The sequence below is a fragment of the Macaca mulatta genome, chromosome 14 (genome assembly GCF_049350105.2).
Source record: "Macaca mulatta isolate MMU2019108-1 chromosome 14, T2T-MMU8v2.0, whole genome shotgun sequence".
NCBI classification, from domain to species: domain Eukaryota; kingdom Metazoa; phylum Chordata; class Mammalia; order Primates; family Cercopithecidae; genus Macaca; species Macaca mulatta.
The window spans coordinates 85,662,242-85,681,557 of NC_133419.1; the positions used below are offsets into that span (position 1 = coordinate 85,662,242).

General features: G+C 34.4%; 1 protein-coding gene across 1 annotated transcript in view; it reads right to left on the reverse strand.

Moving 5' to 3' along the window:
• Nucleotides 1–19,316, reverse strand: part of DLG2 (discs large MAGUK scaffold protein 2) — a 2,228,225-nt gene that overhangs the window by 1,669,657 nt on the left and 539,252 nt on the right. The window contains exon 6 of the mRNA XM_077964104.1: nt 3,679–3,753. Within this exon, the coding sequence (XP_077820230.1) occupies nt 3,679–3,753 (75 nt within the window). The remainder of the gene's footprint in view (nt 1–3,678; nt 3,754–19,316) is intronic.

Below are 19,316 nucleotides of genomic sequence, written 5' to 3' on the forward strand. Positions count from 1 at the left end.
GGACGAGTCTAAAAAAAAATAAAAAAAATTTAAAAAACCATCCAGGAAGAGAGAGAACAAATAGTTAATAGACGCCATTGTCAAGGCAATATGTAACTGGTGACAGACATTTGCAAAGCAATCTGTAGAAGTCAGAAATCCAATGATAAACGCTCTGCACTCAAAATGAACTTGGGGCAAATGCAGACATGAAAACCAAGGCTTTTTTGCAAAGTGTAATAAAGCCTAATTATGAGGATACAATCATTCCAGAATAGAACAACAAAGAGCAAGAATAGGACAGTGGAGAAAGGAATGTAGGAAAGAATAAACTGAATTTGAAAAATGCACAAGGATAATAGAGACTATCAATTTATTAGGCATGTAAGTATGTCTTAATTTATTTATAACTTGCTTCAGTCCTTGGAGAATTTAAGACAGCCAAGATTTCTCTTAAGCACAAGGCAAAGATTTTCACTATTTCCGGAGAGATGATCAAATGAATATTAATACCAGAATTCCATACATATCATACATAGTTTTTGGTTATATAAATGTGTATGTTAATTGTAGACTCGACTGCCAATATTTTTTATTCTATAAGGTGAATTAAGTTATTATCAAATTATTTCATCATGTTTTAATTATACCCAAGTGTTGTCTACAGTCAGATATTTGAAATAAATAGATTATAAATTATCAAAATCCCAGTGTTAGTGCTTTTTTCTGAGACTACTACTTATTACACTAGCTCTAGGGGAGACTCAATAAATATTGCTGACTAGTAGTATTAAACTATTTTCTTTTTCTTTTTGGTTGCAAGTAAATCAAAGAACAAACCCTATCAAAAATAAATAAATTTTTAAAAAACTAAGTAATTGAGAAAGAAGTCACATTGATTATTATCAAGTCATTGAGACCATTTCACAGAATCCAAGAGACTTTTGAGTACATAATACCTAAGAAGGGCAGATACAAAGCAGCTTTAGAGGTCTAAGCAACTGAGGTTCACGTAACTTTTTCCAAACTATTCTCTCATATGATTCATTCAATATTGATGATTACCAGTATTTGGTATATCTCCATTACAAATTTCAAATTCCCATGAAAAAATTTCAACTGGTCCTGCTGGAATCAAATGTCTATGCCCTGGATCAGTCAGTCCTGGCCAGGGGCAGGCTCACATAATCTAAACATGACCACTGGGAGCACACCTCTGTGGATTGGGGGTTCTCTGCAGAGAAAGCAGATCAGTATGTGCTGCACAGCTCCTTCAGAAAATACGTATTTCACTGGGAGATATAATTACTTTTATGTAAATAGCAAAGGAAATTTATGAAACCAATAGCCCCCAGTTCTATGACAGAAATGAAAAAGAAACATCTGCTTTCTGTTCTCTCACCTGACCACAGCACTGAGAATAAGACTTTAATGCTGGCACTCTGACTTGTGATCTTCAGGGAGAGTCTTAAATGTAGTTGTTTATTTGTTCCTAAGGTTCTACAATAGAACTAGGACCTAATCTGGGATTCCCAGATCCCAAGGGGTTCAACTCCAAGGGAATAATGAAGGATGAACAATTTATAATAATTCAAAAGACAGAATCCTAGTCATGCATTTCCTTGCAACAAGACTGCACAAAGTAATAAAATGTGAAAGTTCTTATATTAATATTTTGGGCTTAAATTACCAGTATATTAAAGGATCAGAAATTCTTATTGATGTTATACATGAGTGTATTTGATTTACATAGGATTACTACCTTATTCATGTTTATATTTCTAGCAATTGGCATGGTACTAGACACAGCTGAATGAAATTACTAAATTTTGTAGCTTGAAAACAAAATTCCTGAAAACATGTATTCTATCGTATTCTCTTAAGAGAAAAGTGTTAAAGAACAATGAAGAGGAGAAATAGAAACTACCAGTCTAAGATGGTAAAATACCATTATTAATCCTCTTTACCAAGAAATCTTAGAGCTGTAAAATAATTTTTAAAAACTTACTAAAGAGAAAAATCAACATATAGGATATTCACTCATTGAAACTTAACTTCCCAGAATTTCTGCCATGTACCAGGGATTTTACTAGCTGTGGATATACCAGGACCCCAAAGAATACATTGTCTCCATGGAGAAACAGATGTAGGAATCAGTAATTATGAAATGATATCATCGGGGATACAATAAAAGAAGTGTTCTATTTATGAACAAATAATAAAATTATTAAAACACATCCTTTCTCAGTTCAAGATCAGCCTGTTCAACAGGGCAAAATCTCATATCTACCAAAAATACAAAAAAATTTAGCTGGGCTTGGTGGCATGCACCTGTAATCCCAGCTACTTGGGGAGGCCAAGGCACAAGAATCACTTGAGCTCGGGAGGCAGAGGCTGCAGTGAGCCAAGATCATGCCACTACACTCCAGCCTGGGCAACAGAGTAAAACTCTGTCTCAAAAATAAAAAACAAAAACAAAAACAGAAAAACCACTTCCTTTCTCTATCATAAGTAGTCCCTAAGCATGTACTCTCCTCTGACCATCTGCTCAAAATGTTAACATTTTTATTCTCTGAGTCTCCAGCATGTCTGGGCTCCCTCTGCACAGCAAGAATACCTCCAAAATTTAGCATCATCATCTCTCCTTCACTAAAGGTGATCCCACTTTCTCTTCCTGCCACAGATAAACAAAAACTGAGGGAAAAACTTAATCTCTTACACAATCTGAGTGAAAATCAGGTTCCACCAGGCTTACTGCTAACATAGTTGTAAGACATGCTATGTTAGTCCAGTCGTATCTTTCGGCACCCAGTACCTCAACAATAGATAAGGATATTTAGGAAGCTCCACACATTACTTTTCCATTGCCTACAAGGGGAGTCAAATGAAAATGTCCAAAAGATAACTTTCGAATTTCTTATTTCCATCACACACAAATTATTTCACGAGAGCCAAACTGTCATTTACAGTATACATAATTCCAAGAGATATCACTGTCATTTCTTTTAGGCAATCCATGTATTACAGAATATCATACATTCAGCCACTTTCTTCACACCCTTCAGAGCATAGAGTACTAGCATGAGTACATGAAAGGAGAGGTAGGATGTCTGGGATCTGTTCCCAGCGCTACAATTGATGCACTATTCTTACTCCCTTTACATTTAAATCTCCCATCTGTAGCACAAGGATAATGACATAGTACCTGTTTGTTTCTAAGGCACTGGAAAATTCTCTGGTAGAAGATATTACGCAAATGCAGAGACTATTATTACACCAGGAAGACTTGAAAATTGCAAGTTTGTGTGCTCATCACTATTAAGCAGTTGACACAGTGACAAAAGAGAAAGCATCCTTCTTCAAGGCATCTAAAATCAAATATTGCTGAATATGCAGCTATCCTGAAAAATATATGTGCAAATATATTCATTTTAATGACCTTCCAACTCTAACTCATCAATAACCCATTTAAAGTAATCCTTTCCAAGTTATCCTGACTCCGACAAAATGCATGGAATCCCTAATCACTGGTATTTTTTTATAATGCAAAGCTTTCTGAAAGGTTATTCTTTCTCCTTGCAAAATATTTGCTCTACTCCAAAATTTCAGAGAGCATTCTGGCTCATTCCACTAAGATTATTCCAAAATATAAAAACATTTATCCTTCAATCTGGCCAATCTTGGAATAATCAAACTTACAGTACAGTGGTGGACAGGCATCCAAGCAGGGGCTTCCACTGAACAATTCTGGGCTGGGCATCTGCCTTGGTTTTGCTGCAAATAAGTAAAAATGATATTATATTCAATTTATTATGTGCCAGTATGTATATATACTAGCTGACATGTTTATTATCAATGTTTATTACCTTATTTATAATCATAGCAGAGAGAGAATGCTTTGTTTGTGCAATGCTGCAGAAAACTAGGTACATAATTTCTACTCTTATCAAAGGATAAGAAATTATCCTTTTCCTTTTTTATTACTCTAAAGACTACGTTTTTGGCACCAGGCTGTCTCAGCATATGACCTTCCAGGCTTCAATACCAACCACCTGAGAACTCTTATAACCCATAGGTTGACTGTTCTCTTCCAGGCTCCTAATCAACCCTCATACATGCTGTACTCCTGTGAAATCACATGAGTCAAGGTATAGAATGACTGTTTATTTGTCTCTGTTTCCAGACTATAAGCTAGTGATGGTGATTCTCTCTAGAGTGTTTCATAGAACTCCAGAATGTTGGGTTGAAAGGGACAGATCTTAGAGGCCTTCTTATCACATCAAAAACTGAAGTGCAGAGAAATAAAACAATTTTCCCAAGGAGTCAAAAGTTTGACATTCTAAGTCATTTTCTAGGCACTTCTTTCTACAAAAGAAATTTATCTCTAGTTAACTGTTATACGTTTGTTGTAATTCCTGTAACTTTACTTCTAATGGGCTTTTAAAAATAATACAGTGCTTTACTTTCACCAACAATACTGCTCCACCCCTTTGATAACAAAAACTGATTAGTCTAAAAGGGGGGGAAGGATTTTAATAAGCCATGCTTTATCTTTTATTTCTTTCATTGTATTCTCAGAGATAATATAGGCATACTGATAATGTTAATAATCACCATTAAAAACCACAGCTGTGATTTATTGAGCAATTAAATATGCAAGGCACTATTCTGGACACATTATTACTCGTCCCCACAATAAACATAAGTAAGAGTATTATGCTCACTTTGTAGTGGAGAAAACAGAGACTTAGAGAGGTTAAGCAACTTGGCTAAAAGTCAACCTACTAGACAGCAGCATCTCTGAGATCGCAGCAAGACTCTGGCTGACTCTGGTGTCCATGTATGCTCTTTCTTTTATAAGAAGTTGCCTCTGTTATTTTAGACTGTCTCTTTAATGGGTGTTAAGGCATGTCATCATCCAATCTGATTTTGTCTAATGAATGATCGTAACATTTCTCATTTAACTGAATAAAATACTGAATTCAGTACTCCTATCACACTAAAATTTTTGTCTGTGATTTGTAAGCTTTTTAGAGCAACTTTATTTGGTTGATCTATTTTTAAGGCATCACTAAGCCCTAAAATGCTGTATGAGTGATTATGGATAAAGTCATCATAAAAATAAACTTATATTATCAATCTCCATGATCAGTTTTCTTGTTTGAAACAAAATACGATATGCAGCAGCATCAGAGTACAGAAGGTACACTGGACTTGTGTCAGATAACCACAATTTTAAGCTAATTTTGGCCATGTGCTTGCTGCCATGAAATGCTCTTGGTAGTCACACCTGTGAAACAGTGTTAGTATCTTGCCTAATTCACAGATAATAGATATAGATTCTCCTCAGATCATTATATCACAATTTGCAAGAAAGCTACTAATTAGAACACACAACATATTCACAAAATATGACGGGTGCATAAATACGGTATGTTTCAACTTCTATGGTGCTCAGCATGGGATAAAGAAAGGTGGAAATGTGTGTTTCCGTTTTGTCTTCTATTATTACCTGATTTCTGACACTAAGGTCTTCTCGTAAGTGTTTTAACTAAGAATATTAACAGTGATTTTACAAGGCCAAACATAAAAGACTACTGAAGACAGATGCCTTGTGAACATAAATTATTCTTTAATCCTATTGAATGACGAGCAAAAAACATTGAAATAGAAGTTAGAACCTTGGATTTTAGTTTAGTGTTCCCATTGATCTATCTGTGGAACTTTGGAAAACTCACTTTAACACTTTAGACTACACTTTTCTCATTGGTAAAATGAGAAAGTTGTATTGGATCCATGATTCAATGTGGAGAGAGGAAGTGTCACATTTACCCAAAGATCTTTCTCAAACTGTACAGTTCCACCAATAATTTAATATTTGGTTTTCTCTACCAAAGGGATGTACCCTGCAGTTGAGATCATTTATCATTCTGATTTACTGATGAGACATCTTTTAGGGGCTTGGGAATATGAACAGGAAATGGTTATTTCCCTATGAGTTTCAGTGCTGGCAAAGATTGACAACCACTAGACTAGATGGTCTCGAAAGAGTCTTCCACTTAAGTGTGGTTATTGAAAATCCTAACCTCATGTTTTGTCTACCACTTCGTTCTACTTCTAAAGAAGACAAGATCTAATATGGGTCAAGGAACCCACCACAGTAGGTGGAGAAGGAAAGGGATTTAAAATTCTTTTTTCCTCAAAGTCTTATCTTTTTTTAACATTCAATGTGTACACTGTGGCATAGCAGAGTTTGGGCCTACCTCCTACTCAAAAGAGTAGGAGGCCACCTCCTTAGAAGCCCAGCTAGAACCAGAATAAACACTAGGGGAAAGGACACTCTCATGTCTAACTCTTAGTTAATTCTTAAGCCAAAAATCAAGGGAGAACATTAGAATTCCCTCAAGGGACAACTTAGCTCTCTAAGCAAAGATTTAAGATAGAAGTTGGAGACAAATTCCCCTAAAGATAAAGCTTTCCCTCCTCCCTTCTCTCCCATTCATCTATACAAGATGTTTATACCTGTAGATTAATGGTACGTGACTAGACCAGGATTCGGGGATTTGCAATGCTGACCATTAAAAACATGTCCTCTTAAAAGACAAAACTATCAATGGGTCTTGGTGTTTTAAAAACAAAATATGACAGGTGCATAAATAAGGTGTGTTTCAACTTCTACGGTGCTCAGCATGGGATAAAGAAAGGTAGAAATGTGTGTTTCTGTTTTGTCTTCTATTATTACCTGATTTCTGACACTAAGACAGGTTGATGTCTTCAAATCTCTTAATCTTCCTTGGTTGTCTGTTTCTCACTTTAGAATCTTGACATATTTCATTCCAGAATATTCTGAGAACATTAGCTAAATATGCTGAACAATTACACCTAAGATTGATTGTATAAATATGTAACTACAAAGAACTTGAAAAGTGACCTCAAGAACTCTAAAGATTTTCTTCTCAAACCATCCCATCCCTCCAAAGACGTAGGAATATTTTTTCATGTATCAGGGGCTTGTACACAGAGTGCTTTGGAGTTTAGAAAATGCTTATATAGACATTCATAAGACATTGGCTTATATAGACAATTCATCCTCAGAAAAAGTTGTGTGTGGCAGAGTGAGAGATGATTCATACAAATAAAATTTTGACCTAAATATTTCATTAAAATAGCATGTTCTTTTGAAAGCAGAGTAAGAGCTGAAAGGTTCTATTGTTCTACTGTTCACAGTAAAATGATCCTCATAATCAAAGGAGTCTTTTTTTTCCGGGTGGGGGTGTGGTATTGCGAAGTGTTGCATGATAGGACTGTACACATATTTGTTCATTCATTTACCCATCCCTCACTTGCCAAAATACACTCCATGAATGGTAAGTTGGGTATATAGAGAGATTTAAAATTCAGAGCTATAAAAATTTAAATAATCCGTATTCTCCAAAAGCTCCCAAATTTTTAGGAGATACAATACAATGTGCTGAGTTTAAAACAGGGTTAAACAACAGGGCCATTTATCCATTCATCCATTCATGTAGTTGGTCAACAAGCATTTATTGAGCAATTACTAAGTGCCAGTTATTGTATTAGGAATAAGGATATATCAAGACTCAGTATGTGTCTAAAAAAGTACTTATTCTAAGGAAAAAAAATAAACTAATAAAGATGCAGTTATAAAGCAATATTACTGATATGGGATAAATAAACCATTACATGACAGATCAAAAATATTCAATGCAGCCATTCTTGGGGCAGAAGTAAGAAATTAACAAGAGTAAGGGAAAATCATACAGAGGAATTGAGGCAAAAGGCGGAAGTATTTAACTCTGGCTGGGTAACTCAGGAATGTCTTTGTTGAAGAGACACTTCAGGTTTCCAACACAGTTTTAAGGAGGCGAAGGTGTAAGAAGAGGGTGTTACAGGCTAAAGGTCTCAGTGGACCATCTGATAGTGCAAAGTAAAGACATTATTGGCCTTGTCAAGAAACTTCTCAATTCTAGACCTCAGAATCCTGGGACTGAGGAGAAAGAATGATTTTATGCTATACAGAGAGCTGACTTCAGCCTTTCCCTTTATCTCTTCTTCACAAGACAAAATGGATAGCTGGGTGTGGGATAAATGAGTCCTATCAGGAAGTGGACATGGAAGGACCCAGATCAGATCCTATGAAACACACAAGAGGCCCTCCTGAGTTTAATCTTTGAACAAGCATTTCAGCTGTCTTACTCATCCCTGAGACTCTAAAGGATTTGACAGATGAAGAAAAAGAGGTCAAAATGAAGCCCAAGGAGCAGAACTAAGTGACTTTTTGCATGCAGAACTAAAATGACATGCAATAATGTGTGTGCAAATGGACTGTGAGTTGTAAAGTACTTTAGAAATGTAATGGGTAATTATAAAGCTTTAATTATTTGAAAATTATTTTTATGAGCTAATTCTTGTTATTAAAATTACTAGAGCAGTTTTTCTGACTTCTAGTCTAATATACTCGCTAGCACATCAAGAGTTAAAAAAATTTTCAAAAAATTTGAGGAAAAATGACTCCCAAAGTGCCTCCAAATCATCAATTTCATATATTTCTAAATACAGATATTTAATATGTATCTATATTTGTATGTATGTGTCTACATACACATATGTTCATTATGCATCATCCACATGTGTTTATAGATACATATATACATACAAATATGATTTATGTGTGTATACATGTATTTAAAAATTTTGGCAAAATAAAGGTTTTCATTGAATTAGTTTTCTAATTTGCCATAAAGATATGTAATTTCAGAGTGAGATGTTTAAAAAGAGAGAAAATCAAATATTGCCATGTGCTAATGTAAAATACATTATAGGTGGAAATATGTGCAGAAAATGCTACATTGGAGGTCCTAAGACACCAAAATATAAAAATGAGATTCCAAAGGAGGCTAGACCACGTGTGCAATATTCAAATAAATTACCAAGAACCAACTTCAGGATCCTAAATTTTATCTATAAATATAACATAATGCTGGTATACAAAAGTTGGATGACTGAAGATTTAGAAAAGGGGAGAATTTCTTTGAAGAGGGGTTGAGAAGTCTTACATATCACCTACAATTGGCAAAAGAAACTTCAACGGGACTGCACCTAGAGCTTAACATAACATCCTTGGGTTTAGGAGGTCATTACACTGGAATTTGACTCTCACCTAAGAAGCTTAACCAATGAGATAACATAGCAAATTGGATGCTAGGTCAGAAGTGGCTTCATCTGGGTTAGCCTGCACTCTCACAGTTTGTTAAGGCAAAAGATTCATTCTGGAGCCATTGTAACACCTGTCAAGACAACCCTCCATGTAGGGTGGGTTGCTGTAAAACTTGACACTAAAGAAATGCATCATCCACATCATAGGAGACTTAGGCCCAGAAGGGGAAACTTCCAAAGACCCATGAAAGTGTCCATGAGGGAAAAACTCGAGCCACACATTTTCTGGCTGCGTTAAAATCCCAGATCCACTGTTTGCTAGCGATGTAAGTTACTTTACTTCTCTTTGCCATAGTTATGAAGATTTTAAAAGTTATAAGTAAAACACTTAAAACTATTTCTATACATAATCAGCACTATTTGCCAGTAATTTTCTTCCTTTTTGGATATTCTTATCATTGTTATTATATGTCAGGCTCGGAGGGCAAAAACACAACAATCCCAGTTCAGTAAGAACTTTCCTTGTCTCCTTTTCTTATTTCCCTCTTATGCTCCAAACTTGGAAGGATCCAAGTTTACTAGTTGGAAGATCCAACTAGTAAATAGGAAAATGATGAAAAGAGAAGTCTATGGCATCCACTTCCCCCAAAGCAGATGTCCTATCTGAAGACCCCATAGTAGAAAAAAGAGAATCTTTCATCTGGAATGTGTTCAGAATTTTGACTAATATGTGGGACTGAGCAATTTTAATTAATACATTGGGACTGTATTTGTGATATTAAGTGATTGTCAGACTTTTCATTTCCTGTAAATGGGAAGTTATGAGAATACCCATTTTCATTTAGAGGGCAGGATAAGGACCACTGACATTAAGGTATTTTAAACAAACACTGGGGACCCCAAAATAAAATGACTTCTATTATTACATCCCATGAGTATTCCCTTGTTCAATGTGTCAATTACAAATGCAAAATATACTCATGGTTAGTGTTAACTTTTTTCATTCAACTTTGGGCACATTCCTCAACATATGACTTCATCCCTTCCTGGACTTATCCTTCCATTTGCTTCTTTTTATTTTCTCAGGCTTCAAAAGATGTTTAAAATAAGTTGGCCTAATTTGTTTCTGAGGAAATCCTTACTAAAACTGAAGCCATGCTGGGGAGCCATGAATTTGCCTCTTTTGTAAATGAAGAAAATGCTGCTGACCTATTCTCCAAAGGATGTTGAGAACAAGGGGTTTTCAGTGGGCAGTGATGATGGTGCTGAGTCAGCCTCAACACTTTTCAAAATGCTTTGTGACTTCAGGCAGACATTTGCCCAGGTTGACAGAGGTGCAGTCTGTGGCTAACTAGTGCATAAGAAGATTAAACACTCCACATTAAAATATTCTAAGCACCTAGCTACCCAGATTAACAGTAATGAGAGGAATAGGCTCTGAATTTTCAGGCCGGCCACATTAAAAGATGATAAATGGAAACCACTGTTGTGACTTGATATTTCAGGGTATCAATGGGGAGAGGACAATGGGCTTTGACTCAGGAGGTATTTCCTAGATGTATAATGAAATAATATATTGAGCACCATTAGATCCCAGGCACTTGACATGCACTCTCAGCTCATTGTATCATCACATTAACCCTAGGTAGTACAGAAGAGAGTTTAATACCATGAGGAATCCACTGGACCCGAGTTACAATGCTGGAGTTTTCACTTTTTACATCTGTGACTTTGGATAAATTTCTTAATCTCTGTAAGTTTCAGTTTTCTCATCCATAAAGTGGAAAAAATGAAACTTAAGGAATAAAATAAAAGCTTAAGGAATTATTGTAAGGATTAAAAAACTATATATATTATATATATAAAAGTTATATATAATATATATCATATTATATGTTATAATATATTATATCATATAATAGAATATATATTATATATAATATATATGTCCAAGGGCCTGATATATACTCTAATAGTAATAAGATAAATAATATATAATTTACATGTTAATATCTATCTTATTAATTGGAGATCTTTCTCCTGTTTCACTTAGCTCCTCTGAGTCTATATTCTTGTATCTGAGTATAAAATAGCAATATTTATCTCACAAGGTTACTATGAAAATTAAATGAGAAAAAGTACATGAAAGTGCCTAGAAAATGTCAAGAACTTTAAGTTTGGTTTGTAACGTTTTTGTCAGCATATAGAAGATGGAAAGAATGTCTGAAATACTGCAGCAATTTAAGATAACTAAATTTGGGAGCCAAAACTGATTCTGCAGCCGGGTATTACTTACTTGAAATTACTGGTCGTAAATGTTTCTAAAAATTATAATATGGTATTTTAGTATTTTACAGAAGCATATCCCAATATTCTCTGAAGCACTATCAATCTCCAAAGTTGAGTTATTACTATGCATAGCTAAATGCAATAATTTAAGCTTCTAAATACAAGATTTAAAAATATAGTTTTGTGAAATATTTTTAATGTAATTAATATTTGCATTCTGTTATTGCATCCTAGTAATCAAATGAGAAAAAAGGAATGGGCTGCAATTGTACTTTTCTCCTTCCAAAAAAGGAAAATTTGGATATTATTACTACCATAGAAAATATTTTTTCACTGGCAGATCTTTTCTATTATATCATAAACTACAAAGTCTCATGGAAACATAAAAGACTGTGACTTCTAAAACAAGCTACTTTTTTCTTCCAAACATATTAAAAATTCATTTGTAAAGATACCTTTCTTGAATTAACAAATTAGCAGCTAGTGAAAAATATCTGAAATTTCAGGACCCCAAAATAAAGTCAAACCTATGAAGAAAGAAATGCCATTCAGAAACAAGTTGAAAGTAATTCACTTCTATTCTCTCTGCTACCATAGAGACAAAGAAAAAAAAGTAAAGAGATTTAGCACACTTAATTCTTCCTGAAATTTATAATTAACTACCTGGGAAAGGGAACAATTATCATACTTCCAAAAGAATAAAGAATTTTAAAAGTTCAGCTTTTGATAAGACATAATTACAACCTATTAAATATGCAATTCATACAAATTTGCCCTTATGATTTTCCTGAATTTCAAAAAATGCATATACATTGAATAGCGTTTTCTGAGAAGTACACAAGGAATGCCACCAAGTTAATTGTATAGAGCTTTCTCTTATTGGAGGATTTTCTCAGTTACTTAAAATTCTGGCAAAACCTAACACAAAGAAAAGGGTCAATGGATATTACTTACATATATGCCCTGTCTTCCTGACACCTATGAATATGTATTTTGGGACAAATGTTAATCAATGAAAAACTGTGCAGGCTTTTGTAGATCAAGTGCCATGGCCAACATCAAGCAATAGCCAGGAAGGACTACCAATTAGATATGTTCTCAGTTTAAATAGAACTTTAGATCGCTAAGTAAATTACGGGTGTATTAATTCAGGACAGTTTTATTTTAAGAGACTTGCAAGAAAACACCATATCTAGAAATCCTAAGAGGCTCAAAACAAAGAAAGGGAGGAAGAATTTATTTTGCTTAAAATGTATACTTTTATTTATGGTTTCTTTAGCAAATAAATTTTTTTAATTTTTATCATTAAGAATATCAAGAAATTATCCTTATAATGTCCTATTTAGAACTCTACTTAAAAACAAATAATTTATTTTATTTTAGGGTATCTTAAACACAGCATGAAAGATTATATTTCTCATTGTAAAAACATGAAGTATGGGAGATGTAAGCTAAAAAAAATAATACTTTATGAAATGCGTTTTCATACAAAAATCAAAATTCTTGCTGATGTAGATAATAAATGGTATGATTTATGTCTTGAAATTTGACTTTTGGATATTCTTTTTTGAAACATAATTAAATGGTCTTTGAGGAGACTCTATTGCTGACTACATTGCTGCTTGGTAAAGTTGTAATAAGAGATTATTCTAAGTCATTTCTGTCTAGGGGATTCAGAACAATTTGAAGGGAACATTTGAAAGTCTCTAAAGCTTTTAACTCAGATCTTAACCGCAGAATAACATAACATCCATTCAGCTCCTGTACACATAGTGCTGGTGTCATCTGTGGCTAGTTGGACAAATTCCAAGTAATAATAACTATTATAGTTTTTTAAGTTCCTTTTGTAGGTTACTTGGGATAAAGCCATTAAATGGTACTGATACACTTTGTTCTCTGAAATGAAAATCAACATAAAAGTAGCAGAACTGCTGTGAACCTCTTCCTAGACAAGTTTGTATCCTGAAAGTTGAGTAAAACATAATGTATTCCACTTAAAAAAAGTATATTATCTCTCCAATTGTTTTCTCCTGATAATTTAGGAGAATAATGTCACTTAAAAATTTTCTATTGCATACCTTTCTAACTCACTTTACTGTTTTAATAGTAAGATATCCTACATTAATACTGTTATTTTTATAGTATATTTATGATAAATATGTCCTATACATATTATGAAGTCAAATAATTTTCCCCCAAAAGTATCCTGCTATATTAAATCACTGAGAAATTAAGTGAACATGAGTTGGCATTCTTTTATCAAACTGAAAACCTGATCTGACTGCTTTAGCTTATTGTTTAATAAAAAGGTACAATTATCTTTTAAGTATTTTGTGCTTCAATTTTAGAAACTTAAATTATGATCATGATAATTTGGTTTATCATAGATGTGATTCAATTGCCATTTTCTAGGGGTATATAAGGAATTTTACCTCTATTAGTCCATTTATTTTATACAAAAATGACACTTCCAAGTATCACTTCAGGCTCACCAAATATTCACAGGTAAGTTTACCAATTGCCTGTCTCTTAACTGAATAGTTTCTCCATCAGAGTACAAAGATTTCTTTCACAACTATTTATTGTGAAGTGCACATTATATATACACATGTACATATGTGTGTATATGTATATATGCAAAAACATTTGTGTATATGTGCACAAGTCTATATATACACACAGAAGTACACGTATATCTACATAAGTGTGTGTTGTATGTATAAGTGAGCGTGTGTGTGTGTAAATTAGAGGAAGAAGAATTTCACCCACTCATTCACGTATTGAACAGTGAAATAGCTATCAAATATCTGTTAAATGAAAGAATTAATCAACACTTGTGGTACATCTACCAGTACCATGGTAAGTGATCAGCTATAAATACAACTAAGAGCTTCCCCTGTCCTCAAGGAATTCACATTCTAGCAAGAAATAGGCACATGTAAAAGCTAACTATATAACCAGATAAAGGCTATAACAAAGATGCAGACAATATATGGAGAACATGGAGCCTGATGGGCTCAGTCTAGTAGGACAATATCAAGGAAAGTACTTAAAGAGAAATCTGCATTTAGCTGAATCTTAAAGGTTAAGAAATGCATTAGAGAAGTATCAAACTAGGAAACTGAGTGCTATTCCAGGCATAAGAAAAAAACAGGCACAATGAAGAAACAGGAGGATGAAATTCAGATTATTTGGGGAAACCAAAGGTTATTGATTATAGTTGACTAACGCATGAAGGGTAGTGGGATCTGAGATAGGCAGTTAGGCAAGGGATACCACATTGAGGGCCATGTGTTCCAGGGGAAACAATGCAGACTTTATCCTGAAGAGCAGTGCTTCTCAAACCTTAAGGTGCAAAATAGACTAAGGAGACAAATCAATTAGGGATCTTATGAAAATGCAGATTCTGATTCAGTAGTTTAGCATGGGGACTAAGATCCTGCATTTCCAGCAGTTTTCTAGGGGATGCCATTGCATTTGGTGAACAAACAAAATTTTGAATAAGGGAGCAGTAGGGGACAGGGAATCCCTGAAGGATTATAATGAGAGTTGTAGAGTTGTGATATACTTGCAAATTATGTGTATACATATTAATATATGCACACATACACACATACATATATATGTGTATATATATATACACATGCATATTTATACACACACACACGTATGTCTATTTTTTAAAGGAAGGTTCAAGTTAATGGTGTGGAAAATATACAGGAGTAGAGACAGGAAAAGTAGGAAGACTAATGGGGATTTTATTGTAGAAATCCAGGTAAGAATAATGAGACTCTGAAAAAGACCACAGTAATAGAAATTATAAATAAAAGACAGATTATAAGGAATAGAATAAATAAGGATTGGGGCTGTGGGAGATTTAGGAATAAATCAAGGTTAACTACTACTTTTCTAACCATGACAATTAGGATAGTGGCATACAAAGAAATTGAGCACAGAGCAGAGTAGGAGAACTGTTTATGCTTGGATGACTCCAGAGAGTAAACATTTTCCTGGAACTTTTGACTTAAGTTTACTTAATGGGTAAACAGAATTCCAAATTCCAAGAATTCATTCATTTACTCTCAAACCCATTTCTCATAAAACCTGTCATCTCCAAAAGGTTAGCTCGAGAACTGAATTACTTAGATACAAAGAAAGTGACATGTGTGGGTAAGCATATTAAAACAGAGATAAGAGGGGCACAGGTTATTTTCATAGGATTTCGAATCTGGTACTAACTTTGAACACACAAATGGAAGAAGAAGCTAAAACATTTGGTATCTATCCCTCACCAATAAGAGCCTATAAACCTGCAAAGCATTATTCACTGAAGCCAGAGGAAATCCCCATCACCATGACTAGTGGCAAATAGAAATTTGCCACTAGAGTGGTAACTAGCTAATTGAATTACTGAAATTTATCCTTAAATGTCAGACTCCCAGAAATGAGGAAATGAGAGAGAAAGAGGAGAGGGAACAGAAACACCCACACCTGCTATTTATTGGCTATGTGTATACATAGTTGCTACACTAAACCCTATGTGTATACTGGCACTAGATATTCCCCTTGTCTGGGATATTCTTTGCCAAGATCTTCACAAAGGTGATCCTCTTAGATCTTCTTTTAACTTAAATTTGCTTAAGTATTTATGTGAGCTGTGTCACATAAAATTACTTCTAACACATATACAGACACAGCTCTCATTTTTCTCCAGCATACGGCGATGCTAATGGTAATGAAAGATCCCAGTTTATGCTAGAATATCTTATTTTCAATAATTTCTCTCATCCTTTCCATATATGGATTACTTTGTACTTTTCAAACATGTAAACTAATTTGATTCCACACAATAATTCTATTCAGGAACTACTGATAAGCCAGTATTATAACCCCATTTCAGGCTTGAGAAAAATAAGGGTCAGGGAGGATAAATTGAGTTTACTAAGATTACTAGTATAATAAATGGAAACCCCAAGTCTGTATTTTCTGAATCTTGATCCAACGCATATTCTCAGATTGCCTTTGGTGAAACATACATACATGCAACAATACAGGTCCCTCAGGTAGTTATAATCATGGGTAATCTGCTTTAAGAAAATCTTATCTTCCAAACATTCAGATTAAATAATGGATAAATACTAAAAGGAAGTGATGAATTATTTTATGTACCTCATGAAGGACTTACATTTTTTTTTTAGTTTTGAGCATAGTAAATGTTTAAATGTTATTTAAGTTGTAAAATTTTATTTGCAGTTGTTTCCTCTGCAGATCCACATTTGTCTCAGAACATAAGATTTATGTAAATATCTTATAAAGGACAATTCTCTCAGTCTCACAGCTCTTCATAGCATTGTGTTGTTTTTACACACAGAATCAAAAAGGGCTAATGTTATGAAGTAACATCCTGGCAATCATGTTTGGAAGGAAAACCATTTACTACAGATGTGTTAACAGATGATTGGTATGATTTATATAATAAAATTTTATTTTATTTCTAAAAGTTTTGTTTTACAGGCTATGGATATATGTCTGAAAAACTTCAAATCTACAACTAATTGTAATTTTAAAATTAAGCCCTATATGAGTGCAGTTTTTATTTAATTAGATATTTAGGTTGAGAAGGAATGAAATGCAAAGTATTGTATCAAGAGTATATTTTAACTAAATAATAACTTTGTTGTGATTCAATCAGGAGAGAATAATAGTGAATGGAAACATGGATATTAGAGTCACAAAGACTTGAGTTGGAATTCCCACTATAAAACTTATTATTTCTGTGAATGTACCTTATCTTTAAGATATGAAGGGTCACCAGGTTGGTCTAAAGACTAAGTGTGTTTTTATTAAATTCAAGTACCTTCTATGTCCCAGACATTACACACACCCACACACACACACACACACACGAAAAAGGAACATAGTTCCTTTCCTTATGGAGCTTCTGTCTAGTCAAAAGAAACACAGAATAATCACACAAATCAGTATACACTATGAGTTGCTATGTGTGGAATGTGGCATAAAATCAGAGTATACACCAAGAATACATAATCTTTTAGAAAAGGTAGTGACATGTAAGGTGACATCAGGAACATAAGAATTTAGATGGGTGGACGTCATCTAGAAAGAAAAATAGTAAATGGAAGTCCCTAAAACCAAAACATGGTTGATACCTTCAAAGAACAGAGGGAAGCCAGCAAGGCCAATGTGTCCTTTAGTTTAACGAAAGATAGGGAAGGTAACACAGGTTTAAAACATGGTCTCATCCACGTATTTTCAACACTCTTAGAGTGTAAAATACAAGGTATAAAGAAAGAAGATAAGACATGAGAGAAATTTAGGTTCTAAGTCAAAAGAGAATTGCATACTTTGGTAAGAATTTGTACAACTACTCATCTTTCAATAGGTTGCTGAGAGTAAGGCTGTTGGGTTTCTGTATTAGACTGATCCTCTTGCAGCTGGATGGAATACTTAATAAAAGAAAGTTAAACTATTATATTAATGGCATTAATATTTCATGTGTCTGACACTATTAAATGGTTAATCCCAAGTTATTAAGACAGTCATAGAATCTCTTCTCTTTCTACACAAAAAGGTCAGGTTTTGTTAAATTTTCCCTACTATTAACTGCATTTATGCTCCTCTTTGCCACTCAATAGATTTTTTTTCTGATACATCAAGCTCCATGTTCCAATCTCTGTCAGGTAGACATGCCACCTTGCAGACATTTGGTTGGAATGACAAGAATTAGAACCCGTGTCATTGGCAGGACAAATACGAGAAGTGCACCAGAAAAAAAGATAGGAAGATAAGGAAGCTATAGACCCTAACAGAGAACAGAGTGCCTACTCCCTACAAGGTAATATTCTAAGCATTTTATAGTTCTTATCTCACCGAATTCTCAAAACAATGCTGTGAGATAGGTACCCTTTTGTGGATGAGAAAACTGCAGTGCTGAGAACGTCATCCAGCTAGTAAAAGGGGAAGCCATTATTTTACTGAACAGGTATAAGGATGGGCAACACAGGTTTGGTAGAAAATAGGAGAGAGCTCAAATCAGGGGGATGAAATGGGAAAGAAGTCTGGGCAAACTGGGATTTGGAAGCAGTTTTAACGATGGATGGAATATCCTATTTCCTTTAAGATAACAAATATCTCGACTTCATGATATTTGTGACTGGGTGCTGATCTATCTCTGCATCCTCTGCATCTTGTTACTCATATTGGACACCTTACATCCCAGCCATATTGTCCTTCCATTCTTGAAATGTGCGATTCATTCTCTCTCCCTGCCCCCCACCGACTCTCTCTCTCTCTCCCCACACACTTGCCAGAGCTTTGCCTAAAACATTCTCCCAACCCCATTGTGGCTTCCATTCTGCAAATCAGCTTAAGTTTCACTTCCTCAGGAAAGCCTCCCCTGATATTTATCCCTGCATACCCTGCAACAAAGCTAATCAGGTTCTTTAGGTATCCCTATCCTCATTTCCATAGCACTTTATATTCATTTCTTACCAGACATCACTGCTATTTCTGTAATTGATTGTTTTCCCCATTAGACTAAAGGTTCCATGAGAACAGATTGCTTATTGTATCCCTACACCTTTCAATATGTCAAGTGCATAGTAAGCATTCAATATATACTTGTTAGATTAATAAAATGAATGAATAAATGTGATGCTTCTACCATGGGAGCACTGTATACCAGCATGAATAAATAGCTTTGTCTATGAACACAAGACCACTCAGGAAACCATTTGTTGCCTTGGTGATTTGTTTCATTTTCTCTACATGAAGCTCTGGTGGAAAATAAAAATGATTTTAGCTTGTCCAAATACCTTATTTGCAAATATTTCTGTTAAGAACCCACTTAC